This window comes from Pinus tabuliformis, chromosome 5_2, assembly GCF_031772625.1.
Source record: "Pinus tabuliformis cultivar Carrire ecotype Pingquan chromosome 5_2, CPIR1, whole genome shotgun sequence".
In the NCBI taxonomy this organism is placed as follows: Eukaryota; Viridiplantae; Streptophyta; class Pinopsida; order Pinales; family Pinaceae; genus Pinus; species Pinus tabuliformis.
Window position 1 is genome coordinate 237,296,475 of NC_142306.1, and position 22,328 is coordinate 237,318,802.

At 37.8% G+C, this 22,328-nt stretch overlaps 1 protein-coding gene across 1 annotated transcript; it reads right to left on the reverse strand.

Annotated features, from left to right (window-relative positions):
• Positions 1-15,397: 15,397 nt before the first annotated feature.
• On the reverse strand, positions 15,398-20,077 carry LOC149158413 (uncharacterized). Its single transcript, XM_089433973.1, has 5 exons — positions 19,739-20,077; positions 18,033-19,585; positions 16,658-17,117; positions 15,698-16,519; positions 15,398-15,517 (listed from the first exon to the last, which is right to left on the reverse strand). The coding sequence occupies exons 1-5, from the start codon at positions 20,075-20,077 to the stop codon at positions 15,398-15,400; spliced, it is 3,294 nt and encodes a 1,097-aa protein (XP_089290099.1).
• Between the last annotated feature and the right edge of the window lie 2,251 nt (positions 20,078-22,328).

The window sequence follows — 22,328 nt, forward strand, 5'->3', positions numbered from 1 at the left end:
CCAGTTGCATCCTCAAATTCTTTTCCTTCAGTCGATGTGAGCTTTAAATTATGTTCCATTGGCGTAGTTAAAGGATTGCATTCATCCATGCCAAAGCTATTCAACAAATATCCAACGTACTTCTTCTGACATAGGAATACAAGCTTCAGATGTTGGGTTACTTAAATACCAATATAGTAGTGAACATAGCCCAAATTTGTCATTTAAAACTTTTTTCTTGATTACTTCTCTATGGATGCAATGTTGTTCTCATTGTTCCTTGTCATCAAAAGATCATGTACATACACCACAAGATATACAACTATTTTTCCAAATTTCTTGACAAACAAGTTGCATCATCAAGATCATAATGTTTGGAATTGAGTTTCAGAAGATGCTTAGTCAATTTCTCATACCAGGCTTGTGGTTGTTGCTTAAGGCCATACAAGGATTTGAAAAGCTTACATGCTTTTTGTTCCTGACCCTTCACAACAAATCCTTCTAGTTGGGACATAAAAACATTATTTTTCAAATCTCCATTCAAGAAAGAAATTTTTACTTCCATTTGATGGACTTTCCAACCATTCTGAGTTGCCAAGGAAAAGAGTGTCTAGATGGTAGACCATTTTTCTATGGGGGAAAAGGTCTCCTCATAGTTGACCTCTTCCTTATGGGAAAAACCTGTTGTGACAACCCTGCCTTTGTGCTTGTAAAGTGAGCCATCTGATTTATACTTTTTCTTGAAGACCCATTTTCAGCATATTGGTTTGGTTCCCAATGGAGGATCAACCAGCTTCCAAGTTCCATTCTTTATCGAAGAATCATATTATTTTTGCGTCACTTCTTTCCATTCATCATGGGAAGCGACTTCTTTGAAGGAATTTGGTTCGAAATTTGTAGACAAATTTAGTTCAAAATCATAAGAAACATCAATATCAATAGGCAAATCAAGATTGTCTACGTCACCTCTATTCTATTTGGTCGATATTCTTGTTCCTTCCTTTCCAACCTCATCAAGGCAAACACTTTCAAGTGTCTTTGTCAACCATTTTGGAGGACCTTTATGAGATGACCCAAGTTGATTAGTTGACTGAGATGGCGCTGAATCAAGATTTAGTCTCACAAATTCTATCAATCACATCACTTAAAGTGTCACCAGTGGTTGGAGATTCATGTGGGGGAGAGTGCTTCAGAAGAGGATTGCACAGATTGATCCAATATATGGATCCCCCCTTGAATATGTGGAATCTCATTATCAAACTCTCGAAAAGGCATTGCATGTTCAAATCTATCCAAGTGATCAAGTTTCCACTCAACAACAATGCCAATATTGGAATATTCAAGAAATATCACATCTTTATATATTATAAAATTCTTATTCACTTCATCATAGAGATTATATGCCTTGGAGATATTTGAATACCCCAAGAATATACATTTGCAACTCCTTGCCCTGAGTATGTTTCTATGCTCCTCAAGTATCAAGGCATAACATGTGGAACCAAAAACCCTGAGATGCCTCACCAAAGGAATGTCACTATACCACATTTCATTAGGAGTCTTGTTTTTGATAGCATGAGACAGACACGTATTCTTTATATACACAACACATAGAATTGCATTAGCCCAAAACATCAGTTTAACATTCTTGAAAAACATCATGGAATGTACCATATTTAAGATTTTCCTGTTCATTCTTTCAGCTACTTTGCTCTAATGGGGATTATAAGGCACAGTTGTTTGATTTTTGATCCCATGCTGGCGTAGATAGTTTTAAAATTAATTTGAAGTGTATTCTTTTCCATTATCAGTATGAATAGATCCAATATAAGATTGTGCATCATTTTCAATCCATGCATGAAATTTCTTTAATGATTCAAAAGTTTCAAATTTGTTCTTCAATAAATAAATCCAGCACATTCTGGTGTAGTCATCAATAAATGTCATCATATATTTATTACCATTTGCAGAATGGACAGACATTGGGCCACATAAATCAAAATGAATGAGTTCAATTTTTCTATGTGCTATGGAATGAGAATCATGAAAACGTTGTTTTATGTGCTTTCCTAAGATACAAGCATCACATTGCTTAAGTTTCCTAGGAATTGTAGGAAAACCAATAACACCATTTTCAACAAACAAAGGTTGTCATAGTTCAATTGTCCAAATCTAGCATGCCATAAAAAGACTTGATGGAAATGTAGCTTCATCATAGTGAGAACTATATGAAAATATATATGCATGAGCATATGTTCCTTGTAGCTTTAGAAGTATTTCTTCTTCTATCCCAGTCATGACAAGTGAGTGATTTGATGCTTTTCTGACCTTAACCTTGCCATCAAATATATGAATGGAGTGTCCTTACTAGCATATGTGGATCAAGGAAAACAAGTTTCTCCTCAACTCGAGGAGGTTTAAAACATGATGTATAAGAAAGTTTGGAAGACTAGGAAATTTGAGCTTGATGGTGCCAAGCCCTAATGGATTGAGTTTTTACTTTTCTAAAAAGTATCTCCATCAACATTATCAGTGAATTCTTCAAAGAAATCTCTTCTGAATGTCATGTGGCAAAGTGCTCCTGAATCAAGCAACCAAGAATCTTTCCATGAAGAAAGTGAAGCATTGAAAAAGTATTCAGTTACTTTAATGGTGCAATGTACCACAACATAATGAGTAGAACCAGGTGCTTTTCCTTTCCCTTTACCATATGTTTTACCCTTTTCCTCATTTCTTTCCTACTCGATTTTATTCCAAGGAAACTTACATGTGAAAGCATCATGTCCATCTCTATTGTATCATATGCAATGAAGATCATACCTTTCTCCTTGGAAATGTTTGGCCCCCTTGCCTCTAAAATTATTCCTTCCTCTTCCTCTTTTACCACCTATTCCTCTAGAATAATCTCCTTCATGATTCTTCTCTTTTTGTGCAAGGCACACAACTTCTTCAGAAGACTAAGGAACTATCTTCTTCCCAGAATCCTTCTCTCTTTCAACAAACTTTGTCTCAAGGGAGTCTAAGGAAATATCCTTAAGTTTGCCACTTGCTTGCAATGACTCAAGATAATGTGAATAAGTGGTATATAGTGCCTTGACATAAGCTATGAGAGGAATATCTATTTCAACACCAATGAATTTTATGTCATGCATAATGGATCTTACTTTTGATGCTAAGGTAAAAGGGTTGTCATTTTTCAACTCAAGATTGAACAACTTAATTATCAATTAAACAACTCAATTATCAATTGAACAACTTCAAGTTTAGAGGGTGAGTCATACAATTCCTTCAACTTCCTTACAGCTTCAAAAGCATTTGAAAATGGGGAAATATGATGACTCACCTCTTTATTTATTGATGCTGCAATCAAGGCATAAGCCTTACTGTTCTTGTTTACCCAAATGACAAGCTCCTTGTCTGAAGTGGGTTTTTTAGGTGCATTGTCTCCTTCTCTTTCACAAATTCCTTTCCATAGCTAATTGAAAATCAAAGTGTGTTTTATCATCAGGGACCACTCATGATAGTTCTCTTTTCTAGTGAGAACTACTCACACAAAAGAGATTAAGGAGTGCATTATGTACCAAAAAGACCTCAACTCAAAAGTAAAAAAATATGGTCCAACTCTTGCTACTACTCACACTATATATTAAACATCACATACTTTTAATCCATATCATTTGAACCATATTTCATAATATGTTCATACCTCGTGTAATTCATAATATATTTATACCATACATATCTACTTCATAATAGGAAAACTGAATGTATGGCTTTAACATATAAATTATGGTCTTAAAGAAATAATCCATATACGGTCTTCAAGAAAAGAGAGGTCATCACACCATATATGTTCAAATGCAGTAATGCATGAACTAACATATAAATTAAATCATAGAGATGAGCCCGACACTCATTCATGGTCTTCACACAATCATGGCTTAAAAAAAAGCAACCCACATATACGACCTTTTAAAAAAAACTATTTAGCACATGTTATCGGCCACTAAAAACTTTTGACTCAAAAAGTTTTCACATACACACTCACTCATGGCCATCGCAACATCAATGCACATAAAAAACAACAACCTTCAAAACAAACATAACCACCAAAAAAAATTCAACACATACGCAACATACCAAGTCAACTCTTCATACCATACAACCTTCTCTTTTTTTAAATAGCTCAACACAATATAGATTTAAATATACATACCATGGCCATGACCTTCAATTTAACGTGGAGTAATGCAACCCATTAAACCAATTTCTGATCAACACAACAGTCCAGAGGTTTCCATTTTACGCACGGCCTTTAAAATAATTTAACAGTCAACATATCAGATAGCATACCATATAGAATTTCAGCACATGCAGTTACAGTCTCTATCTCAAGAGGTTCGACCAAAACGACCAACGCTCGAGCTTCAACCAGAGTTATCCAAGAATTTTCATGTTTTTTGTATTCCCCTGGGCTAGTGTATGCATAGACTTCATGTATTTTTCATCAATATTCCATGACCTTCATGCAGGGAGTTGATAACATAGGAGTATTGAAAACCGGATGAACCAGTGTATATTCAACTAGGGCATATGAAGGAGCGTTCATTCAATAATGGTGAAACTTAAAACGGGTCTAAGCAACAAAGGAAATGGCAGAAATGGAGTTGACAGAGAGTGGCAGGAAAAAAATGAGAACAATGGCAATAAATAGGAGTTAAAAGGTCAAAAAAACTATTTTAGGGAGTTTGCTCTAATACCATGTCAGGCCAGGAGTAACTCCAGGAATGTGATTTTTTTTTGCATTAAGATAGGACATGGATATATACATGGAGAGGGATACCATTGGGTCTCATCTCCCAACATCTCTTCGTCTTCCAATTCCCTTTATTTTTCTATATACAATATTTACATAGATTTACCTAATCCCAAAAATTAGGTGTCAACAAATATTATAGTATATTAATATTCATACTAGGTTTAATGATATTTTTTACATGAAATGTAATTTTTTTTATAATAAAACTACATCAAATTAATATTTTCAAATATTACAACTTTGACATGGAAATATTTATGTCTTTAAACATTTTAATATATCCAGAGGATATGGTTTTCCTTTTAAAGACACATTTTACAAATATTTAATTGAAATGAATATTGAAAGATTTTGGAGCAAGATTTTCGATTCTTTGTGTTGAATTAATCTTTTTACTTTGATTTAAGAAATGGTATTGAATTTACTAAAGTGTAAAGGTGTTTAAAATTTTACCTAATTTGGAATTTTAATGTGGTGAAATTTTTTTCGAAGGTAATTTTGCGACCCATTCAAATTCAACGTATATAATAAAACACATGAGATAATTGTATTGAGACATTATTTATCAATGTTTTTAATGGCTATTTAGTTTTTTATTTTTTAGATTTTTATTTTGACCGACACTAGCGAAAAATTCAACTTTGTGGATGAATAGACAAACTTACATATCCCCTTCATACTGGGTTGTAGAATGCACCTGTGCATTCAACAAACATCCCTTCCATACTGGGCTGTAGAATAACACATGAAAAACTCAACAAAACAATTCTTAGAATGATGAAAGTTTTCAGTTAAGAAAAAAACTTGTTAACTGTAACACCCTGCTCCCACATCTACCCAAGTAATCGACCAACTAGGTAAACATGTGATGAGAGGTTACTATGATATGATTCAACCTCCTAGGTCACCTTAAGGAAGTGGAACCGACAAAACACAACCAAACTAACCATCCACAAATCCTACAAAACCTCCAGGAGCTACCCCATCTTTCCAGGTGACCAACCCCTGAGGAAACTCAGCAATTCAGGGACCTAGAGCCCCAGTCGCTCCTTTGCCAAGCCATCCAGGCAACTGAGGGTCCCAATCACTCCCATGAGCCTACCTGAGTGCAACTGTTTCCTTTTTCTTCCAGTACTATGCCAATGACTAAGATATTTAAGGCTAAATTCCAAGGCTAGGACTCACTCTCCATAACCTCATGGAATTTACAAAAATGAAAAGAGACATAGAGACAATGATGCCAATACAAATTCTTGAACAAAGAATTGACTGAACCCCTACTAGCCATGACAGTAATTTCATCAAACATGTTATAATTATGCATTCTACAGGTTTAAACAATAAATATGAGCATAGGGGTCTTATAATTATCTGAGAATCGCTAAGAAGCATTGATGCCTTATCACATTAGCTGCATTATGATATATTAGGTCATAGATTCATTTCTCAATCATTTACAAATGAAAAAATGATGAGAACCATACATTTTCATTGTCATGAAACATATTCATAACCAACATATAAACAAAAAAAATAACAAGGATACAACAACCATAAGTGCAACATATGAATCAATACATTTGCTCATAAAATACGAAGGAAAGTAAATATTATTAATGAATTCAAAATCCAACTCAGTATTGGACTGCTACGTTCTACCCAACCGTAGATTGGTTGAGCCAACTATCTCTTTAGCCAATCACCCCTGTGCCATATTCCAAGCATGAATGTGAGACTCAAACCAAAAGAATCAACCAGGGCTTCTCGAGGTTAAACCACCTCACCCTCATCATTAGAATCAAGCTTTACCACAATCCTCACCGGATCACTAGGCCATAGACAATAAACATATAATACCAGGCTTCACAGTAACCCCCATCAGATCATTAGACCATAAAAAAGCATGGATGCCACTAGATTTCTCCACATACACCCCGAGGAATTTTCCTGTCTCCTAGTCTCTAGGATTTACTGCAATCCATAGTCTGATTCAGGGATCACTAGGCCATAATTGAGACACCACCCTCCAAGATTTACAGTATATCCCACCATTCACTGGTAAGGATTCCTAGGCCTGGTCAAGGAAAACTACCTCTAGGCTTTATCGTATATAACACCATTCACTGGTCAAGGATTCCTAGACCCACCGAGGCACACAATACCAGGATTTACTGCAACTCGTAGTCTCATTTCGCGGTCACTAAACAAATGATTTTACCACAATCCAAAGTCTGGTTCAGGGATTACTAGGCCATGTGTTCTTTCATTCAGAGATCCACCTCACTCAACTTCGAATCCATCCAACAATTCAGCTCAACCATAACATGATAACCCCATCTCACCATGAATACCTAGAAATGGAAAGGCAAGGCTAAAGAACATTGTCACACCTAGAAAAACCCATGCCCATGACAATAAGAGAACTAAGAACACATATGCATAACCATGCATGCAAAATCTAGCAAGGAAATCACACATGCAAATTAATACTTGTAAGTAAACTTGTTGTAGCTGCTTGGTCTTCCTCTTCCTTGTTTGATCTTTACTTCCTCTTTGCATTCTTTTCCTTTCTTGATCTAATGTTAAAGTTCTCGAAGAAAACTCTAAGTGTTCAAGGGTGTGAGAGACAGAGAATAGAGAGAAGACTCCAAAATGGAACTGACCAAAAGTCGTGAATTGATCCTCATAATCTTTTTTATTAATGTGGCCTCTATTTTCTACATTTTCCATTATTTTCCTTCATTTTCCTCGTCAAATGAAACTTTTGACATTTCACCTTCCTTTTCTCCTAATTTCCATTATTTTCATAAATAAATTTCCAATTAATGCCATTTTTCCTTTCCAAATCCTTTTCCATTGTCTTTGCCAATTTCCTTAGCCATAATAAACCAAATGAACACCCACACTAGGATGTCTTGCCCAACATTCAACTTGAAATAAGTGTCCCATAACCGTGGTTATTATTTTTCCTTTATTAACTTTTATTACATGGAATTTTCACCAGGGTTGTTATAGAACAACCCCCCACCCTTGGGGGAACATCGTCCTCTGTGTTCAATGACACCTATAACCAACAAGATCACTGAAAGAAAACATACTTACCATGGAGATTTATAACTTAGCTTGTTGCAATTTTTACAATGATCAACCTAATGGGAATCAAACCAACATGAAAACATAACAACATGACAACCATAATGATATGATACACATACCACTTATTTGAGCTTTATAACACAACTCATGGCGGTATTTACATCCATATACATATGTACATATACCAAAATGTCACATCAAACATATACCCAAAACATATATCAAGGGCATTTGCTCAACCAATGAATAAGGACGGATACATAGCCCACATTTGATCTGCCATCTCCCATGTAGCTTCATCGGGCCCAAAGTGCTTCCACTACACTTTAAACTGCTCGATTGCTCGGTTTCGAAGCATGAGTACCTTTCTCTGCAATATACAATGAGGTTTTCGCTAGAATTCTCCATCTGGCTCCACCTGCAATACAAACCAGTCAATCACATGATCAACATCTTTAACATACTTCCGAAGCAATGCCACATGGAAAACATCATGGACTTTCACTATCGGAGGTAATGCAAGTCGATAGGCTACTAGTCCAATCCTTTCAAGAATCTTGAAAGGTCCACACAACTGAGTTGCTGGCTTGGCACATGATCCAATCCACAAGGATCTCTTCTTTGGCTTGATGCACAAGTACACTTGTTCTCCAACCTGAAACTCCTTAAACAACCTATTTCGATATGCATATCTTTACTTCATGCCCTGTGGTGGCTTCAGATTCTTCTTGATTACCTGCATTTCCTGTTCCATTTCTTCTAACATGTCTGGTCCAATCAACACCATGTTAACTGGATCACTCCAATTGATGGGTGTATTAAAAATCCGTTCATACAATGCCTCAAGCGAACTCATCCTCAAAGATTCCTTATACCCATTGTTGTAAGAAAACATAACCAGTGGAAGATACTCTTCCCACTTCTACTGTTGATGCATCACATACATCCTGAACATGTCATCTAATATCTTGTTGACCCTCTCTATCTATCCATTTTTCTGCAGATGATAAGTTGTACTAAAGGCCAACTCTACCCCTAAACCTGTAAACAACTCCTTCTAAAACTTGGAAGTTAACTTAGCATCCTTGTCTAACACAATCTTCTTCATAACCCCATGTAATCTAAACACATCTCTGATGAACACCTATGCCACATCACTAGCTGAATACATAGTCATCACTGGAATGAAGTGTGCTACCTTAGTCAACCTTTCCACCACAACCATGATGGAATCATGCTGTCTAGATGTCCTCGGAAAACCTGTGATGAAATACATGGAAATGACCTCGCATTTCCACTTTGGAATCACAATCGACTATAGTAGTCCACCTAGATGCATACACTTTGCCTTTACCTACTGACAATGCAAACATCTAGCCACAAACTTTGCCACATCTTTTTTCATATTTGGCCAATAAAAAAATTTATTTACTATTATCAATGTCTTTCGGTAGCCCGAGTGACTTGAATATGATTTCACATCAAAATCCCTCAAGACGATCTTCTTGAGCTCACTGTTATCTGGCACATATATCATGTCCCTAAATTTGATCAAGCCATCTGTTGAGAGATGATAGTACGCATCCTGTGCACCTATACCTTTACTCTATTGTAATATGTACATAAGCTCTATATACCTCTCATCCTGTTGATATGCCTATAAAATCTGATCCCGTAAGTTTGTCCCATAAGAACTCAAAGCTACAATGTGATTTACCTATATCCGCATGCTAAGAGCATATGCAATCATACTCTCTTTACCCTTGATGTACCTAATCTCAAATTCAAACTCACTGATCATGGCCAACCATCTAGCTTGCCTAGAATTCAAATTTGGCTAGTCAAACAGGTATCTCAGCTCATTGCGTTCACTCATCAATACAAACCTCCTACCAAGAAGATAGTGCCTCCACATATTCAATGCATGAATGATTGCTTCCAACTCAAGATCATGTGTCAAATATTTCTTCTCGTGCTCATTCAATTTCGACGACTCATAACATACTACTTGTCCTTCCTGCATAAGGACTCAACCAAGTCCTCTCTTGCAAGCATATGTACACACTACAAACTATTTTTCCAAGTCTATAATCTTTAACACAAGAGCGTTTGTCAACAATTGTTTTGACTATTCAAAACTTGTTGCACATTCTTCTCTCCATTCAAATTTCTTACCTTTCCTCTGTAATGATGTAATAGGATATGCAATTTGAGAGAAGTTCCTGATGAACCTCCTATAATAGCCTGGTAACCCCATGAATTATCTTACCTCATCCACATTTCTAGGAGTTTCCCACTCCATGATATCTCTTATCTTCTCTAGATCTACTACTATGCCTTCCTTGGAGACCACATGCCCCAAGTAATGTACCTATGTCTAAAAGAAACTACATTTACTGAGTTTAGCATACAATTTATGCTCTCTCAATAGTCTCAACATTGTTGCTAAATGCTCAGCATGTTCTTCCTCATTCTTAGAATATATAAAAATTTCATCAATGAATACAATAACAAACTTATCCAGATAAGGACGCAACACACTATTCATCAAGCACGCAAAGGTAGATGGAGCATTAGTCAAACCAAATGGAACTACAACAAACTCATATTGCCCATACTTGGTCCAGAAATATGTCTTTTAAATGTCCTCTTCCTTGATGTGTACCTGCTGATATGCGGATCTCAAATCAATCTTTGAGAATATTGTTGTTCCCTTTAACTGATCAAATAAGTCACCAATCCTCGGCAACAAATACTTGTTCTTGATGGTCACCTTGTTCAACTGCCTGTAATCAATGCATAACCTGAGAGTGCCATCTTTCTTCTTCACAAACAATACTAGTGCATCCCAAGGTGATACACTTGGCCTAATGTATCCCTTATCAAGCATTTCCTTGAATTGAAACTTCAATTCTACTAACTCTGGAGTGTTCATCTGATATGGTGATTTTGATGCTGGTGTTGCCCTTGGTACTAAGTCAATGGAGAAGTCCACTTCTTTGTAAGATTGAAACTCTGAGATCTCTGTTGGAAACACATCCTGAAACTGCTATAAGATCAGGTACCTACTCAACATCTTTGCATCCTCATCCTCCTTACCTTTATCACTAGAAATGTATACTGCAAATAACACACACCCTTTTCTATGACTATGTTTTTCTTGCATGCCATATGTCCGATTAACATTCGTACATATCATGTATGGAGGGGATGGGATGGGATGCGGTAGGGTAGGGCAACAGACCATACCATCCCCTAATGGAAAGCCCTCAAGTTTCGATGGGTCGGTAGGCTCCCATTGACATGTGTTCATCCACCCCCATTGGGGATTTTTTTTTTAATTCTTAACATTATTTAATAAATTAGTCAATTTTGAATTTGAAATTCTAACTGTGATATCCGTAAGCTTTCTCCAATTAAATATAAAAAAAGGATAATTGTAAATTTATTTTAAGTCTAAATTTAAATTTATAATACATTGAGAAATTAATTTTTTTGAAATGTCAACTTATTTTAAATTTTTTCAATTTAAACAAATTATCATCATTAATAATGTAGAATTTGTTGATGAAGAGGTTATACAATGCCTATGATAAAGAAAATGACATATTTTTGATTTAATGGGGAAATGTATTATTTCCATGTGTTGTTTTCTAGAGTGTGCATGTGATAAATAATTTTTCCAATCTAAACAAACTCTCATCATTAATAACATAGAATTTGTGTTGTTTTTGAGAGTATAAGTTTTTCAATCTAAACGAACTCTCATCATTAATAACTTGGAATTTGTTGATTAAGAGGTTATACCATGCATATGATAAAGAAAATGGCATATTTGTGATTTAATGGGAAAATGTATTCTTTCAATGTGTTGTTTTGAGAGTGTGTATGTGATAAAGAAAATGACATATTTGTGAGTTAATGAGAAAAATATATTGTCAAAGTGAGTTATATGCATATAGATGTTATTATCATTTTAAATATAGGATATTATTACGTAATGGTAAGAAGAGTTAGGTTACTAAGCATTGTTTCTATTTTTTTATTTATATATAAATTAAATATGAAGTGTATATATATAAATGTTATAGGTTAAATCTGTATAAATTATACATTTCTCTTATATTAAGTTTTATTAAGTTAAATGATAAAAATAATAATAATAAATTTAAGTATAAAATCTTGAAATTTGTTACAATTTATTAATTATTAACATATTGACCATTATGACAAAATGTATAAATAATTTTATATTATATTTTTTTAATAGGGTTTTTACAATTTAAAATTTTTAGAATTTTCGTTTAATATTAATTTTTCTTATAATTAATAATAATTGGGCTGAGAGCACTCTATGAAAGAGTTGTTGTAATGTCTTGTTTTATAAACAATTTGGCTCAGTTAAATTACATAAAATTAAAAATAAATATTAAATTAAATAAAAATAAACTTATGAAATTTTTCTTATAATTAATAATAATTGGGCTGAGAGCACTCTATGAAAGAGTTGTTGTAATGTCTTGTTTTATAAACAATTTGGCTCAGTTAAATTACATAAAATTAAAAATAAATATTAAATTAAATAAAAATAAACTTATGAAAAATAAAAATAAAAATGACCCATATTACTGACCTATGGCATTCATGTGGAATATTGCTTATTTAAAGGGGTAAAATTAAACTAGCCTGGATTCATCTTAACTCTAGTTCTACTGTCACGATCTCAACTCAATATGCCAACACCTATAAAAAAAATTTATTTACTTATTACCTATCTCTACCTTGAGTCATCGGTTTAGATGATACCTGGTCTGTAAAGTAAATAGTTTTAACATGACTATGAATACCTATGTTTAAAACCCTTACACGCATATATATAAATCTTGGCATGATAATATATGTTTATTTTTAAAGACCCTTACACATTGACATGATACGTGGGTAACACATCTACCACCCGCACTTTCACTTAACAGTATTAATGTTTGATGGGATGCATTAACTTGAATGCCACTTGGTGAGCGGAGGTGATTCCAACTCACTGCTCCGTGGCCAGGTGGCTGTGAGCCATGTGAACGCATGTGATCACGCGGGCGGATTGACTTTCGGTATGCGAGCCACACTCCCGCTCAAACGAACGGTGGCGATCTCCATCAAAGATTGGATGGTGCTGATTAATCCTAGGGTTTGGTTGACAATATATGTTGCCGGGTTCTTCGGTTTTGGCTCATTTTCAACAATGCTTCAGCCTCTCCTCCGACAGTGTCCCTCTCTCTGCAGCTTGGTTCCTTGCGTAGGTATGAGATCTTACCACCATGGCAATCCTCCAAGATTTACTGTTAGCTGTTTAAGGTTTGTTTCGGTTCTTGCTATGCTAATTATTCGCCTGTAGCATTACTAACAGTGACCATCTCGCGCAGGGAGTTTGGTCTCAGCGTCTGCCATCATCCAAGAAGGTTCCAGGTCATTCCGCTTATTTCCGGGTAAGTCTTTTGTCGTTGGTTGTATTACCCCTTAGAGTTTGTTGCAATGAAAGGTTGGCAGCTCCCTCTGGCCGAGACTAGGCTCATTCCTGTGCTATTGTGTCTCAGGTCGTTTAACCCTGCTCACATCTGGGTATGGCTTTACAGGCGGCGTTTCATCCTGTACTGTAAATCCATGTACCCCTGTGATGAAGTTACTTTCTGTTTACGCCTTCGGGCCCCAATGAGGGTTCGACTATTGTCTCTTAAGTTATAAAATCAGTTGTAAAGTGTTTCATGTAATAATTCTCCTTATTTGAACATTGTGACTGTATTCGGTTTTACCCAACCGACATATTCTTATCAGTTCTTGTTACAGCTATTATTTTTGTTTAACTGATGGCCTTACCCTACGGCCCATTACAGTAATGAATATATATGTTTGGATTCTGCTCATTTCTTATTTACTGTTCCGTTCTTGTTTCATGTATTATATCCTATTGTTCGAACTCATGGTTTTTAAACGGATTATGTTTCCCTTCTCTTTTACGGCGGAATCAGGGTTATGGCTTGCTCCTGGAATAATGGGAGCAAGCATCCCCTTCTCGCTCGCATGTATGTTAAAGGAATGGCGAAGTAACCCTAATGGTTAATAACGTATGCAATTTCTAGTTCTCTGTATCGTTTCTCAATCCGATGTTATTATTTGTGTTTGTTGGTCCGCAGCTAGTATCATTGTAATCTCGCATGATATAGGTATACATTCGTTTACAGTGTAAGAATAAAGAGGGTTTATCTGTGAGTAACCCTTTTCAGCTAACTGGCCTCGTTGCTCTACAGCAACCTAGGCTTGCCATCCGAGTTCTTACAAATTTCTATTTAAGCGATTAGCTTTCAATGTTAAGCACTTGTTACGTCTGTAGATTGAATCAAGTTATTTCTGAGATACTGGTTCCTTTTCTTGCATGCATTCGTTTCTTTATGTGAACGCACCACTGTATTATTTATTTCATACGTTGTCCTGTCACGGCCGCTTCATATATAACCCTGTTGTCTTGTTTTCCATATCTGTTTCTACGTTTAGTTTGTTTATTCACCCAGGAACTGGGTGTAAGGTAACCTTGTTAACGGCTGTGGTTATTAATACGTTTCTGTTGGATAACTATTTGCTTATTCACTATGACTGTTGTTGTATGATGTAGATTCACTGTTATGTTAATCATTTGCTCAGTAGCGAATAACATATACTGTTATTTAAAGTCTTCTGTGTGTTAGTAACCAGGGTGTCACAGTCCACCGTATGTGCGAAAGCTGTATTTTCTTGAAGTTATACAGGAGCTTGACATTTATAATTTGTATTTAAATATTTCCTACTTAATACAGAGATTCATCTACCTGCATTACGTAGTTCTATTTCTTATGTAATAAATGAAATTCAGTCATTCACATTTGCTTACATCAATCTCTTACTTCACTAAGAAAGCTAAACCACTGTATAAGTTTGGTTGTATGCCGACTTTACCTGTTTCTCAATTAACTGTTAAAGGTACATACCTGGTAATCTGCTACTGTTGCTTGACCTTCAGCTCCCACCTGTTACAATATAGCTCTTAACCTCCCAACCTTGAGATCCACTGCACTGGATTCTCCCCCCGAGCCGTCTTGCAGGCCTGCAGCCTCCACAAGACTCATGCACCACTGTGCTGGGTTATCTGATCACAATCAGACTTAACCTCAATTTTCCACTCTGCCTCCTGGAATCTTTTCCCTGCCTGTTCATCCACAGCCCAAGGGTTTTCCTCCCCAGGACCTTTTCCTTGGGTCAGAGGCAGTTTCTTTTTCAGTTCCATAACTGATTTTTATTTTCTTTTAATAGAAAATCCTCCTTTTGGAGGCTGCCAGCATTTCATCATTTCATCAATACACATGTGCAAATAATCTCTTATATTAATATTAAAACTAATAATGTCTTTAATAAAACAAATTACCACTCATATTGTTTTACCACAGTAACTATCTGGAATTACAAATTACCGAGTCATTACATCTTCCCCCCCTGGGATTGGACATCGTCCCGATGTCCTTTCTCATTAAATAAATTCGGGTAGGCCTTTTTAAAAGGTTCCTCGTCCTCCCACGTAGCCTCCTCAGGGCCATAGTGCTGCCACAGCACTTTAATTTGGGTAATAACCCGTTTCCGCAGCCGCACTTCTCTCCGGTCGAGAATGCTCTGTGGTTCGACCAGGACCTCGCCTTCCGGTTCGACCTGCAAACAACCAACACATAATCAATCTCCCATTGAATAAAGCTGCATAATCGAAACAACCGGATTAATTCTTACCCGCACATCTTGCCATTGAATGACATGTTTTGGGTCATATACATATTTCTTTAGGACAGAAACATGGAACACATTGTGAATCCTAATGTGACTGGGTAAAGCTAGTTGGTAGGCCACAGGCCCCACTCTAGCTAGAATCTGAAACGGTCCAAAGTATCGAGGGGCCAGCTTGGCGCAACCACTCCACTGTAGTGTACTCCTTCGGGTTTGAATCCTTACAAACACATGGTCGCCAACATTATACTCTGCGAACCTTCTTTTCCTATCTGCAAAGCTTTTCTGTCTGTCTTGTGCAGCCTTTAAATTTGCTCGCACTCTTTTTACCATTTCTTCCATATCTTTCAACATTTCCGGACCCAAACTCAGCTTATCCTCCAGTCCACTCCAACTTGAGGGTGTATGGCACTTTCGCCCATATAGGACCTCAAAGGGACTTAGCTGAGTTGAAGTATGATACCCATTATTGTAGGCAAATTCAATCAAATGCAAATACTCTTCCCACTGACCAGGCTTTAACATTACATTTGCTCGCAACATGTCTTCCAACACCTGATTGACTCGCTCGGTTTGGCCATCGGTCTGTGGGTGATAAGCCGTGCTGAAATTCAATCGAGTGCCTAACTCGGCAAACAATGTCCTCCAAAAGGTGGACGTGAATTTCACATCCCGGTCTGATATAATTACCTTTGGCATTCCATGCAAGCGGAACACGTGTTGCATAAAGAGATGCGCGATTTGTACCGCCTTGTAAGTAGACTGCACCGGTATGAAGTGTGCTGCTTTACTCAATTTATCAACCACGACCATAATTGAATCATTGCCCTTCTTCGTTCGTGGTAGCCCGGTTATAAAATCCATAGAAATGGTTTCCCATTTCCATTCCGGAATAGGCAGAGGCTGTAACAGTCCCGCTGGGTGTTGATGTTCAGCCTTAATTTGCTGGCATTCTAAACATCTTGCCAAATATTCCACTATCTGCTTCTTCATTCCTGGCCAGTAATACTCCTTCTTAAGTGCTGTGACCATCTTTTGGTACCCTGGATGGCCAGTGTAGTGACTGATATGAAACTCATCTAAAATCAGCTTCTTAAGGTCATTTGAATCAGGCACATACATTCTTTTATTAAAATACAGCAATCCAGCATTATCCAATGTGTACCCTTGTTGTAACTTTTCATTATCAGATTTCTGAACCTGCTGTTTTAAATGCTGATATTCAGAATCATCATTGGCTGTTGTTCTTATCTGTTCAACCAGCGTACTTCGCCACTTACTGGCTGAAAGTTCACATAAGCAGTGAACCTTTCGACTTAAGGCATCTGCCACTCGATTTTCTTTGCCCTTCAAATGCTTTATTTCAAAGTCAAATCCACTTAGAAAATCTGCCCAACGACCTTGCCTTGCATTCAAGGTAGGTTGGCTGAAATAATGCGTCAAACTGTGATGATCAGTTAACAACAGAAATTTCTTTCCAAGAAGATAATGTCGCCACATCTTTAGTGCGTGAATCACAGCAGTTAACTCTAAATCATAAGCAGAGTATCTTTGCTCATGTTCTTTTAGTTTCCTCGATTCATATGCTATAACCTTTCCTTCCTGCATTAGTACTCCTCCCACGCCCTCCTTGCTTGCGTCGGTACACACCACATAGTCCTTACTAGGATCAACAATCCTTAAAATAGGCGCGGTGGTGAGAAGATGCTTTAAACGGTCAAAACTCTGTTGACACTCTGCTGTCCATTTGAATATCTTTCCTTTCTTTTGCAAAGAGGTGATAGGATAGGCTATCCTAGAAAAGCCTTCCACAAATCTCCGGTAGTAACCAGCTAACCCCATGAAGGATCTGATATCAGCAACGTCTTTAGGTATAGGCCACTCCATAATAGATTTTATCTTCTCAGGGTCGACCGCAATTCCCTCCTTCGTAATCACGTGGCCCAAGTACTGAATTTCTTCTTTGAAGAAATCACATTTGCTAAACTTAGCATATAGCTGATGCTCCCGGAGTGTTTGCAACACCAATCTAAGATGCTCCTCATGTTCCTGTTGGGAACGAGAATATATCAATATGTCGTCAATGAATATCAATACAAACTTGTCCAAAAATCTGTGAAACACGCTATTCATCATGCACATAAAAGTGGCAGGTGCATTGGTCAACCCAAAAGGTAGCACTACAAATTCGTAGTGCCCATAGCGTGTCCTAAAAGCAGTTTTGGCAATGTCCTCATCCTTAATCCTGATCTGATGGTAACCAGATCGCAGGTCAATTTTGGAAAACACTTTTGCCCCTTTCACTTGGTCAAAGAGCTCATCTATTCTGGGCAAAGGGTACTTGTTTTTGACCGTTAGCTTATTCAGCTGCCGATAATCTATGCACATGCGCAGAGTTCCGTCCTTCTTTTTTACAAACAATACTGGTGCTCCCCAGGGTGACACACTGGGTCGAATGTACTGTTTCTCCAACAGCTCCTGGAGCTGCATTTTCAACTCTGTTAACTCTGGTATGCTCATCCGGTATGGTGCTCGCGATACTGGTGCCGCCCCCGGTATCAACTCTATGGTGAAGTCTATGTCCCTTCTTGGAGGCAAACCCGGTACCTCTTCAGGAAAGACATCTGTAAATTCCTGTACCACAGGAATGTCATCTATTGCAGACATCTTATTCTTCTGATTCGCATAGCCCACTTGTATGGCATAGATCTGACATTTCTTCCGAATGCATTTAGCTAGCTGAGTTGCAGTGATAGGTCGTATCTGAACCGGATGTTTAATTCCCTGCAATTCCTGTTGCTGCCCCAAATCATCTTTATAGTATATGGTCTTGGTTTTACAATTTACCAACGACCAGTGCTTTTCCAACCAATCCATACCAATAAGAATGTCGTAGGAGCCTAACGGAAGTACATTCAAGTCTGCTGTTACAGGCTGTCCAGCTATACTGAAAGAACAGTTATTGACTTTAGCTAAAACCCGCCTTTTGGCTCCCGTAGCTAACTGGACTAACCATGGGTTTTTGAACTTTTCTGGTGATAGCTTACAGTGTTCCACTACTTTTGGGCTAACATAACTTAAAGTAGCTCCTGGATCAATAAGTACAGCTACAGAAAGGTGGGAAATCTTACCTTCGAATTCCACCATGGAAGGTTGGTATTCCGCCTGCCGGTCTTCTAATGCTGCATTGATCCTTGGTACGCTGCGCGCCACATCCCCAACAGTTGAAGCTTCATGAACTTGAGATATTTGCTCAGTTCTTTTACGCTGTGGACAATTCCTAGCATAATGTGGTCCCTCACATATCCAGCACTGAACTGGAGGTCTGTTCCCTTCACCCTCCGATTTAGCAGGGGGTTCACTGATCCTGCTCTCGCTTGGCTTAGGCCGGAAGGTACCCTTATTTGTGCTTCTGTTAAATTGCCCCTTTCCAGCTCCTTTACCACCATCTCTGCGGCTGCCTTTGTTGTTTCCAGCAATTCTGCTACCTTTTCTTTCATTCCATTTTCTATTTGGAACTTCTCCCTTTAGTTTATTCTGTTGGTAGCAAATTCTAGCCTTCCGAATTGCCTCATCCATAGTCCGGGGATTGTCAAACTCAATCCGTTCCCTTATGTAGGCCGGTAAACTACTCACGAACCTCTGCACCTTAGCCTTCTCCTCTTTAATGTAAGGCACATAACGAAGCAGGGAGGTGAAACGATTTATAAATTCATCCATGGACTGCTGTCCTAGGCGTAAGTCATGGAATTCTCGCGCCTTCTCATCGTAAAAGCGCTCAGTTAAATACCTTTCCTTAAAATATTTCTGGAATTTCTCCCAGGTTATGCTCTGCTCACTTACTCCCTTCACAATTTTAATTTCTTCCCACCATAAGGTGGCCTTGCCTTGCAGCTGAAAGATAGCCAGCCGTGCCTTCAGATTTTGGTCATATTCGTAAAGTTGAAAATATTTATTAATATTAATCAACCAAGCTTCTGCTGCTTCTTCCTGCTCTCCATCAAAGAGTGGAGGTTTGATTTTTCGGAATTCCCCTTGTAACTCCACTTTCTGCCTCTTGAAGGTTTGTTGTTCTTGAACATTATCAGAATGATCTTCCTGCTCTTCAGAAAGCCCAGGTGCATAATCCCGTTCCTCGGTGCCCCTTTGCTGTTCTGCACTAGGGCTGGCCAAGGGTGGGTTTTGTTTATCTGACAAGCTCTTTAGTATCCTTTCTTGTTCCATAGTTAATCGCGCATTATCCTCTCGCAAGCGTGCCATCTCCCCTTTCAGCTCCTGAACAGTTTGCAATATTGCCTGATTGGTACTTCGTGTCTCAGCACCAAGCTGTACCCACAACCCTGCATTTTCCGGAGGGCTGCCGCCAGCTCCCGGCATTTCTTCCATCTTCTATTAACTGTTAACAGGTAACTGTCTCTATTTGGTTCTCCTGGTAGTACACAAGAAGGACAATTAATTACTTGTTGCTATGTAAACTTTTTCAATTAGTTTTTGCTGTTCCAGAGGCCACAGTTTTGAAACCTCTGCTCTGATACCACATTGTCACGATCTCAACTCAATATGCCAACACCTATAAAAAAAATTTATTTACTTATTACCTATCTCTACCTTGAGTCATCGGTTTAGATGTTACCTGGTCTGTAAAGTAAATAGTTTTAACATGACTATGCATACCTATGTTAAAAACCCTTACACGCATATATATAAATCTCGGCATGTTAATATATGTTTATTTTTAAAGACCCTTACCCATTGACATGATACGTGGTAACACATCTACCACCGCACTTTCACTTAACAGTATTAATGTTTGCTGGGATGCATTAACTTGAATGCCACTTGGTGAGCGGAGGTGATTCCAACTCACTGCTCCGTGGCCAGGTGGCTGTGAGCCATGTGAACGCATGTGATCACGCGGGCGGATTGACTTTCGGTATGCGAGCCACACTCCCGCTCAAACGAACGGTGGCGATCTCCATCAAAGATTGGATGGTGCTGATTAATCCTAGGGTTTGGTTGACAATATATGTTGCCGGGTTCTTCGGTTTTGGCTCATTTTCAACAATGCTTCAGCCTCTCCTCCGACAGTGTCCCTCTCTCTGCAGCTTGGTTCCTTGCGCAGGTATGAGATCTTACCACCATGGCAATCCTCCAAGATTTACTGTTAGCTGTTTAAGGTTTGTTTCGGTTCTTGCTATGCTAATTATTCGCCTGTAGCATTACTAACAGTGACCATCTCGCGCAGGGAGTTTGGTCTCAGCGTCTGCCATCATCCGAGAAGGTTCCAGGTCATTCCGCTTATTTCCGGGTAAGTCTTTTGTCGTTGGTTGTATTACCCCTTAGAGTTTGTTGCAATGAAAGGTTGGCAGCTCCCTCTGGCCGAGACTAGGCTCATGCCTGTGCTATTGTGTCTCAGGTCGTTTAACCCTGCTCACATCTGGGTATGGCTTTACAGGCGGCGTTTCATCCTGTACTGTAAATCCATGTACCCCTGTGATGAAGTTACTTTCTGTTTACGCCTTCGGGCCCCAATGAGGGTTCGACTATTGTCTCTTAAGTTATAAAATCAGTTGTAAAGTGTTTCATGTAATAATTCTCCTTATTTGAACATTGTGACTGTATTCGGTTTTACCCAACCGACATATTCTTATCAGTTCTTGTTACAGCTATTATTTTTGTTTAACTGATGGCCTTACCCTACGGCCCATTACAGTAATGAATATATATGATTGGATTCTCCTCATTTCTTATTTACTGTTCCGTTCTTGTTTCATGTATTATATCCTATTGTTCGAACTCATGGTTTTTAAACGGATTATGTTTCCCTTCTCTTTTACGGCGGAATCAGGGTTATGGCTTGCTCCTGGAATAATGGGAGCAAGCATCCCCTTCTCGCTCGCATGTATGTTAAAGGAATGGCGAAGTAACCCTAATGGTTAATAACGTATGCAATTTCTAGTTCTCTGTATCGTTTCTCAATCCGATGTTATTATTTGTGTTTGTTGGTCCGCGGCTAGTATCATTGTAATCTCGCATGATATAGGTATACATTCATTTACAGTGTAAGAATAAAGAGGGTTTATCTGTGAGTAACCCTTTTCAGCTAACTGGCCTCGTTGCTCTACAGCAACCTAGGCTTGCCATCCGAGTTCTTACAAATTTCTGTTTAAGCGATTAGCTTTCAATGTTAAGCACTTGTTACGTCTGTAGATTGAATCAAGTTATTTCTGAGATACTGGTTCCTTTTCTTGCATGCATTCGTTTCTTTATGTGAACGCACCACTGTATTATTTATTTCATACGTTGTCCTGTCACGGCCGCTTCATATATAACCCTGTTGTCTTGTTTTCCATATCTGTTTCTACGTTTAGTTTGTTTATTCACCCAGGAACTGGGTGTAAGGTAACCTTGTTAACGGCTGTGGTTATTAATACGTTTCTGTTGGATAACTATTTGCTTATTCACTATGACTGTTGTTGTATGATGTAGATTCACTGTTATGTTAATCATTTGCTCAGTAGCGAATAACATATACTGCTATTTAAAGTCTTCTATGTGTTAATAACCAGGGTGTCACAGTCCACCGTATGTGCGAAAGCTGTATTTTCTTGAAGTTATACAGGAACTTGACATTTAT